Source organism: Pteropus vampyrus, unplaced genomic scaffold (genome assembly GCF_000151845.1).
Source record: "Pteropus vampyrus isolate Shadow unplaced genomic scaffold, Pvam_2.0 Scaffold276, whole genome shotgun sequence".
NCBI lineage: Eukaryota > Metazoa > Chordata > Mammalia > Chiroptera > Pteropodidae > Pteropus > Pteropus vampyrus.
In genome coordinates, this window is record NW_011889057.1 from 1,725,708 (window position 1) to 1,734,538 (window position 8,831).

Here is an 8,831-nt window from a genome sequence, read left to right on the forward strand (position 1 = left end):
GGAACTTGAAAGTACCTGGAACCTGAAAAAGTACATCGGGAACATACTAGCTAGCTGTGTGACCTTGGGAAGTTACTTAACTTCTCTGAGCTTCAGCTACTTCATCTTTATAGTGAGAAAAAAATAACATCTGTCTCTCTGGCTTTTGGAATGATTATATGAAATAATTTACACAAAGTGTCTAGCCTAGTGCCTGCCATGGAGTTCGAACTCAGTAAATTGTATCTATCATCATCATCATCATCATCATCATCATCATCATTGTTATGGCCCATTGTTCTTGTTTAGGAATTAATTCCACAATGTCCCTTACCTTGTGTGCCCCCTCCAGGGAGCAGAACCACGTGTACCTGGGTGACAAGAACTCTCTGAACTTAACTTTCCACGCCCAGAATGTGGGTGAGGGTGGCGCCTATGAGGCTGAGCTTCGGGTCACAGCTCCTCCGGAAGCTGAGTACTCAGGACTCGTCAGACACCCAGGGGTAAGAGGGGATTCAGGTGGAGCTTGGGAGGAAGCCTTGCCAGAGGTGCACCAGAACCTTACCTGCACCCACCCCATCTCCAGAACTTCTCCAGCCTGAGCTGCGACTACTTTGCGGTGAACCAGAGCCGCCTACTGGTGTGTGACCTGGGCAACCCCATGAAGGCAGGAGCTAGTGTAAGTCTGAGACGGGAGAGAGGACCAGAGAGGACAGTCCAGAGTGGAGTCGTGGGATAGAGAAGGAGGGCTGGAATTGAGGTAAGGCAAATGCCCGATCTAACAGCCCTGTCTTCCCTCCCTCTCCCACAGCTCTGGGGTGGCCTTCGGTTCACAGTCCCTCACCTCCGGGACACAAAGAAAACGATCCAATTTGACTTCCAGATCCTCAGGTATGAGTAGGTGGGGCCAGGCTGCGGCTGAGTTGGGGGGCGGGGCCTGGACCATCGGAACCCTCCCTGCCTGGGCTCCAGCACCATCTCAGTCTCTCCATCCCACAGCAAGAATCTCAACAACTCGCAGAGTGAAGTGGTTTCCTTCCGGCTCTCAGTGGAAGCTCAGGCCCAGGTCTCCCTTAACGGGTCAGTGGCCAGGCGAAATGGGGCCTCGCTGGGAGGGGAGACAGACTTTTAAGAAAGGATGCATATTCCACTGTCTTCTAAACCACCCTCCTCCTTAGTGTCTCCAAGCCTGAAGCAGTGCTATTCCCAGTGAGCGACTGGCATCCCCAAGACAAGCCTCAGAAGGAGGGGGACGTGGGCCCCGCTGTACACCACGTCTATGAGGTGAGGAGGGATAGAAGCAGGAAGGGCTAGGTCCAGGGCAGGTGACAGGGAGTGGAGGGGTGGGACCATAATAAATGACAGGAAAAGAGGAGCTAGTGTGAGTGACAGATGGCTGGGACCAGAATGAGAGGGACTGAGAGGAAGAGAGGAGGGAGGGAGAGTGACATGTAAAAGCCCCAGCAGGGTCAGAGAGAAAGACAGCTAGAGGAGAGACAGGCCAGTTGAGTGTCTTGGAAGGGAAGATGGAGCCACCTCCACGAGTGTTGTCTGGAGAGGATTTCATCTCTGCCCTTCGATTTCTTCTTCAACTCCTGAGATCGGAGACGTACAGCAGGGTATAGCGGGCCATGGTGACGCAGGATCTCAGTCAGGCAGAACCGTTCCCTTCCTTCTAGTGATGATCGTGCTCTCCTCTCCTCAGCTCATCAACCTGGGCCCCAGCTCCATTAGCCGGGGCGCGCTAGAGCTCAGCTGCCCCAAGACTCTGGAAGGGCAGCAGCTCCTCTACATGACCAAGTTTACAGGACTCAGCAATTGTACTGCCAGTCACCTCCCCAACTCAGAGCACCTGGAGGTGAGGGGCCTGGAGACAGGCATGTGGGAGGGACCAAGGCTGAGGGGTTGGGGGAAGGTCCCCGGTGGCCTGTAAGAACCAATGAGGATGTGCTTGAAGCTAAAACTTGGGCCCCTGGAAGGAATCAAAAGGCCCACAGATACCTCAAGGCTCTAGGAAGGAAAAAAGTTCCTTTATGCACTGCACTTCTATCTTTCTGCCTGAAATATCCCTCCCTTCTTGCCCCGGCATGGTCTGAGAGTCTAGCTCTGCACCACTTCCTTCAGACCTGTTCCCCTGGGCCCCAATGCCTATTTACTCATTAACAACATTTAATTCAATGAGTATCTGTACTGAACCCTGTTATAGGCTCAGGAAATACCACATCGAACAAAACTAACAAGGTACTCACTCTCATGGAGCTTACATTTTAGTGGCGTGTAATAGATAATAAAAATTAAAAATAGAGATTAACAGGTACTTAAAAGTGATAAAAATGCAGTGCTAACATGCTGGGGTGTGCGGAGACTGGAGACAGTTTGAGTCATCAGGAAAAACCTCTTGAGGAGGTAACAATTGAACTGAAGCCTGAAAGACAAGGACGAACCTGCCCGTGAAGACTTGGGGGAGAGCATTCCAAGAAGAGGGAACAGTCAGTGCAAAGGCCCTAAGGCAGGGACGGGGTCCTAATTATTCGTTTACACATCTCTTCCTTGTAAACTCTAAGGTCCAAGTCTTATTTGTTTCTGTTTTGTTGTTGTTGTTGTTGTTTGTTTGTTTTGTTTTGTTTCATTTCCGAACTCGGTCTTGGTGCCTTGCCATTCGACATGGTCAGTTGGATGGATAAAAGAACAGGTTAAAACTGCTCTGGGACACAGGTAATGAGAGGCAGCTAACAGCCTCTTTCCTCTTCCAGTTGGATCCCGAGGGTTCCCAGAACCACAGGCTGCAAAGACGAGAAGCTCCAGGTCAGAGCCCTGCTTCCTCATGGCCTCAGATCCTGGTAAGTCATCCTGGGAATGAGGTCCAGGCCGAGAGTTGAGTACCTGTTGGGTTCTCAGAGCCACTAGAAGAGCAGAACTCCAGGTTCAAGCTTCCTTTCTTCTCAGAAATGCCCAGAGGTGGAGTGTTTCAGGCTGCGCTGTGAGCTCGGGCCACTCCATCGGCAAGAGAGCAGAAGTCTGCAACTGCATTTCCGAGTCGGGGCCAAGACCTTCCTGCAGGTAGGGGAGCTTTACCTCAGCCCTGACTCCGGACCTTTGGGCCTGCCTGGACCAACCTTCCCTTTCTCCACTGACCGAGCCACCACCTCCTTTGGGGAATAAGACCCAGGCACTCCAGCTCCCCTCCTGCCGTCGTTTACACAGGACTATGTGTTCTTGGCGCCACCTAGTGGCCATACTGGGAGTGACGGTTTCCCTCTCCCGGCCCATTCAGAGAAGGCGTGGGAGGGCTGGAGGGAGACCAGTGTGCGCAGAATGATAGAACAACAGAGATGGAAGATGAATCCACAGTGGAGAGGCAAGCAGGTGTAAGAATAGTAAAGGACAGTCATTTATTAAGTGTACATTATGGGCCAGGCATTGTCCTGAGTGCTTAACCCGCATTAATGATTCAAAAAAATAATTTTTTTTGACATGCAGCCATCTAATTATGCATTATTTAGTTATAACTATTAAGTTACACATCTATTATCTCATGTAAGGGACATAGAGATTCAGGAGAGAATGAACCCACGATAGGGAAAAATCACAACCTGAGCCAGACCATGGGAAGCACTATGTCCTCTAGATCCCAAGGGGGTGGGGGTGGGGTGTCTGAACACCTGTTCTCCACACACAGCGGGAGCACCAGCCATTTAGCCTGCAATGCGAAGCTGTGTACGAAGCCCTGAAGATGCCTTACCGAATCCTGCCTCGGCAACTTCCCCGAAAGGAACTTCAGGTGAGTCCAGGGCCAGAGGTCTAGGCCAAGGAAGAGAGGGCTCAGAGTGCTGGGCCTGTCACCATGACTGAGACATAAGTGGAGACTGGCTTTGTTATCATAACAAATATATATACTTTTTTAATTTTAACTAGGGAATTTTATTATATTAAGAATTTATAAAATGTTAAATTTCACTCTTAAAGTATTAAAGTAGAAACAAATTGTATGAATAAAAAAGTTCATTATTTTACTTATATATATTTATATGTGTAACAAATATTTATTGAGCATGTACTATGTGCCAGGCACTGTTCTAGGTCCTAGGGATATAATACTAAGCAAGATGGATAGGACATCTTCACTCTTAGAGTTCACGATCTACCGGGCAATGAGAATACAGTATGCCAAGTGCCAGGATATTTGTGGGAAATATCATAGACACACTTGAATGCAGCCTTGCAGGATCAGGAAAGGCTTCCTGGAAGAAGTGACATTTAACCTGAGACCTAAACTATCAGGTCTCAGCTTACCAGTCAGGAAAGGAATATTCTCTGGAGAGAAAGAATTAGTAGATGTGAAGGAATAATGCAGTGTAAGAATTCAAATACTGAAGTTCAGAATTCTGTTAGCCCAAGATGCGAGGTAAGAAGTGGATCTAGGTCCAGTGGCAACTAGGAGCCAAGTATAGGTGAGAACTAATGACTTTTCAGTGACCTCTCCTGACTTGCCCCTTAGGTGGCCACAGCTGTGCAGTGGACCAAGGCAGAAGGCAGCCACGGTGTCCCACTATGGATTATTATCCTAGCCATCCTCATTGGCCTCCTACTCCTAGGTCTGCTCATCTACATCCTTTACAAGGTCAGCCATATCCTACTGGCGACTTGGCCACCCTCTCACCAGGTTCTGCCCTTGACCCAACACAATGCTGAACATCAACCTCCAGACCAATTCTCCAGCCACATGTCCCGACCTGTGGCCACATGCCATGTGCATCCCTTCCTGACCCTGCCTATAGGATTCTTCCCTTCATTCTATAGCCTCTATCTTAAAAAGAGTCTCTTGACTCAAACTGGTAAGTTTGCCTATACTTGCAAAATCAGCGTTACTCATAGGTGGCAAATATATGGCTTTTGTGCTGTCGCTTCCTTTAAATACCCATGGCAGCCATCACTAATTGATCATACCCTAGAAGTGGCCTCAGAATCCTCAAGAGGCAGCCAATACTACACAATCAGACTTGGAACTTGAGATCAAATGTATTTGCTATCCCTGGCTTAACTGGAGGAATTTTTATGGCACCGATGAAAGACCCTCTTATACCAAAGCACCCCCAGCTTTAGCCCTCTTGGCCCATTGGACCTCTTAGAGAAGTAGACAAGATAGCCTGAATTTAGGCCACTTTTGCAAGATGGGGAGGTTGGAAGTACTAGTGTCCTCTTCATTCCCCCTTAGGATAATATCTGGAGAGAGATGAGAGCCAGAGTATCTAAACTCTTCCTCCTTCCCCCTCCCTCCCTCCCCCCAATTAGCTCGGATTCTTCAAACGCTCCCTCCCATATGGCACCGCCATGGAAAAGGCTCAGCTCAAGCCTCCAGCCACCTCTGATGCCTGACGTTTCTCGAACACAGACTCCCAACCCTGAAGGCCCAGTCTCCCCACCCTCAGTCTGCTGACAGGGAGGGGGCTGAGTGCTTCCTGAAGGTGCTGAGGGCCAGGGAGAAGCTCCTCTCCCCAGCCCAGAGACATACTTGAAGGGCCAGAGCCGGGAGGTGAGGAGCTGGGGATCCACACTCCCATGCACTGTGAAGGACCCTCGTTTACACATGCCCTCCTCATGGATGGGGGAACTCAGATCCAGGGACAGAGGCCCCAGCCTCCCTGCAGCCTTTGCATTTTGGAAATAGTTTCCTGAAAACAACTTGGAACCAGAACTGGGGAATCCAATCCCAGTCCTCTGGGCCAGACTTGCCACCAGGACTTTCTGTCCAGCTCCAGCCTGCAAAGATCTGTCCTCCACTTTGCCAGAGATCCACAGGAAGCCTCCAGTGAAGAACCTGGAACCTGGGGAGTGAAACCTGGCAGCTCTGAACAGCCTCACCCTGGTGGGCCAATAAAAAACACTAACCGTGGATGGTGCCCCAGGACCAGCTCAGGACAGATCCCAAACAAGGATCGACACTGGCCCAGAACCAGCTCCAAGGTTGAATCAGAACTCTACTGGGTCCAGATCGAACCTGGGGCCTGAGATAGATCTGGGACCCTGACTCAGACTTTGGTAACCTAACCAGGCAATCCAGGACTACATTTGAGCCTGCTCCAGACCTGGGCTTGGAGGCCCAATCCACCTCTGACTCGGGAGAAGTCAGGAATTGCCCAGGACCTGAAGGGGCCATGATGGCAACACATCTGGAACCTCAGCCTGGCCAAAGGCAGGCCCTCCCAGTCCCCTGGAGAAAGGGGAGCCCACTGTCCTGGGCCTGCAGGATTTGGGTTCTGCCCTCCAGCTGCACTGACGCTGCCCTTCCTCTCCCTGCCCCACCCTTCCCTCACCTCAGCTCCGGACACCCGGGACTTATTTAAACTCTGTTGCAAGTGCAATAAACCCGGCCCGGTGCTCCCACTGACCAGAGCTGGAATCTGTCCTACCCCACTCCTTCCAAACCCATCCTGGAACCAGACGGCCTGGTGGGTAGAAAAAGCCTATGTTTCTCACAGCTTCTTTCCACTGAGAGCCAGGATTATGACCCCCAGGAACTCTGGAACTCGATTTTGGATTCCTTTCTCTTAGGTGAAAGAGAAGATAGAAAGAGTGAAAGGAGGGTTTGACTCCTTTCACCCAGCCCTATCAGATCTGGTCCCCAACACCTCCAAGAGAGAATGGAAAGAAATCTCTTCTTCTCTTTGAAAAATAGGAAAGAATGCAAAGGGGGAGGTCCAGGTTGAAGGTGAGGGAAGATGATCCAGAAGACTCACCTGGGCTTCCCTAAATCAGGATAATGAAATAGGTTGAGAGAAAAAGCCACTAAACTAAATCAGAAGAAATCAGTTAGGGTACTGTTCTGTTTCATTTTTATTGCTTATTGTAAGCTGGTGGATCATATACATACCTCACCTCACTTAATTTCCGTTAATAATCCTGTGAAATAGGTACAATTAACCCCATTTACACAAGGAAATTGAGGTCCAGAGAAGTTATGTAACTTGCCCAAGGTCACACAGTGAATACCAGAGCAGTCAAATTCAGCCTTGTCTGACTCCTTCTTAACCAATGCCATAAGGGTCAGGTCTTTGTAGAGAAATCAAAATGAAGGAGCCTCTCAGGGTCCTCTGTGTCCATAAGGCCTGTCTTAATGTGCACCAAGAGGAAGGAGAGGGATGCTAAAATTCTAATGGGCTTGTAAGCAAAGATGGCCTTGTCATGCTGGACTAGAATTCAGCCACCAGAGGGCAGCATAGCTATGAATTTATGGGGATTTGGGGAAGGGAGTGTATGAGGTTCACCTCGCTATCTTCCCCCATCACAACAGCCATTATATTAACTTAGGCTCCTGCATAGCAGTGCCTGCATCACCTCAACATATCTCTCTTGGGAGACCAAGCCTGCTCCACACTCCAATCTGACTTCTTAAAGAAGTACCTCAGGAACTTCTTCCCAGAACCTATAAATGAAGAGGGACTGATGGAGAGGAAGAGACCTGAGGAGACAAAGAGCCACCCAGTATTTCCAAGGATAGCAGCCATGGTACAAGCAGGCGCTGGGAATTCTCAAGGAAGAAATCTCCGTACTCCCCCTCTTGGGGGAGGGGCCGGAACGGCATCAGCTAAACTTCAGGGCCTGGGTCTGAGACTAGTGTGAGGAGGAAATGAGAGGAAGTGGACTGTGTGTATTGAGTTGGCATTATGGGTGTAGCTGTAGTTCCTATATCTTTGAGTCTCAGAGAGTGACAAGGTCTCTCCCGAGGATGCATAATATAAGAAAGGAATTCCTTAAAGAAATGCCAAAGATGTAATCTAGCACTAGCCCCTCTGTCCCTGAACTGTAATCTCAGACTCTGGTCTGTTTCCCCTTCCAGATCCTCCAGCCCCTCCAGAGCATATCTGCCTCCCATCTCTGAGACTTGAGTGATCCAGAGGTACATGAGGGTGAGGGGTCTGGGAAGCCTGAGCCCTATCTTTATCTGTGTTGCTGATGGAAAAGAAACCCTGGGAAGGAAACAGAGCAGCTGGGGGTGCAGGGTGGGGGAAGGGGCTCAGGAGAGGCAGCTGGCAGGCGGGAAGCTGATCTGGGGGTCTCAAGTTTCTTGACATCAATTAGAGCAGCCGGCCTAGGCTCATTAGTAGCCCGGGGTGCAGGGCTCATCAATAATGAATTCACCCCACATGCTATCCCCCCAGCTGCCTACAAGGTCACCCTGCCCTCCAGCCAGCTGCCTCCCCTTGATAAGCTAAGCAAAGCAACCCCTCTTCTGAGATCTCCCTAAACTCAAGAGTCCCTGGAGCAGTGTGGGAGGGTGGACAAGGCTAAGAGCAAAGGGGTCTCTATCACTGATCAGCCATGCCTGATGTTGACTCTTGTTTGTTCTTGGAGTCCACCCAAAAGGAGGAAGAATGGGAAGAGGCAAGGAGTGTATGTGTATGGGGGTGGATAACAAGGCCTGGGGAGAAGCAGGCTTTGTAATGCTATGGTTGGATGACATGGTGGTAGGTCGGATCTGGAGCAAGAGGACCTCCTCTGATGGGCTCAGAAAACCTATATTCTCCCCCAAGGTGAGACTTGGGCAGCAAGGCCACAGTCTCCTGAGATCAACAAGGGATTGGCACCCCCAGCATTTATTTGTCCTTGAGCTGGAACATCTTGGCAGGTGCAGAAACAGGACTTTTCTTTAAAACAGATCACTGGGGTGAGGGCAAGAGATTGCTGAGGCCCAGAAACAGGAACTTGAACTTCCTGTACCTTAATTAGCCATCTAGTCCCAACTTCCTTGCAGAACCCAGGAATCCCAGTCCCCAGTCTCTTTCCCCTTCCTAGACCGTTCCAAGATTCCAGCCCCACCACCCTTCCACCGACCTCTTCTTTCCTGCCTCCAG

At 50.0% G+C, this 8,831-nt stretch overlaps 1 protein-coding gene across 1 annotated transcript in view; it reads left to right on the top strand.

The window, feature by feature from the left end:
- Nucleotides 1-6,788, top strand: part of ITGA5 (integrin subunit alpha 5) — a 20,968-nt gene extending 14,180 nt beyond the window's left edge. The window contains exons 17-27 of the mRNA XM_023520753.1: nt 218-482; nt 566-658; nt 791-870; nt 979-1,059; nt 1,158-1,263; nt 1,685-1,837; nt 2,733-2,819; nt 2,926-3,039; nt 3,659-3,760; nt 4,478-4,600; nt 5,272-6,788. Of these exons, the coding sequence (XP_023376521.1) occupies nt 218-482; nt 566-658; nt 791-870; nt 979-1,059; nt 1,158-1,263; nt 1,685-1,837; nt 2,733-2,819; nt 2,926-3,039; nt 3,659-3,760; nt 4,478-4,600; nt 5,272-5,355 (1,288 nt within the window). The 3' untranslated portion in view covers nt 5,356-6,788. The remainder of the gene's footprint in view (nt 1-217; nt 483-565; nt 659-790; nt 871-978; nt 1,060-1,157; nt 1,264-1,684; nt 1,838-2,732; nt 2,820-2,925; nt 3,040-3,658; nt 3,761-4,477; nt 4,601-5,271) is intronic.
- Nucleotides 6,789-8,831: the final 2,043 nt, after the last annotated feature.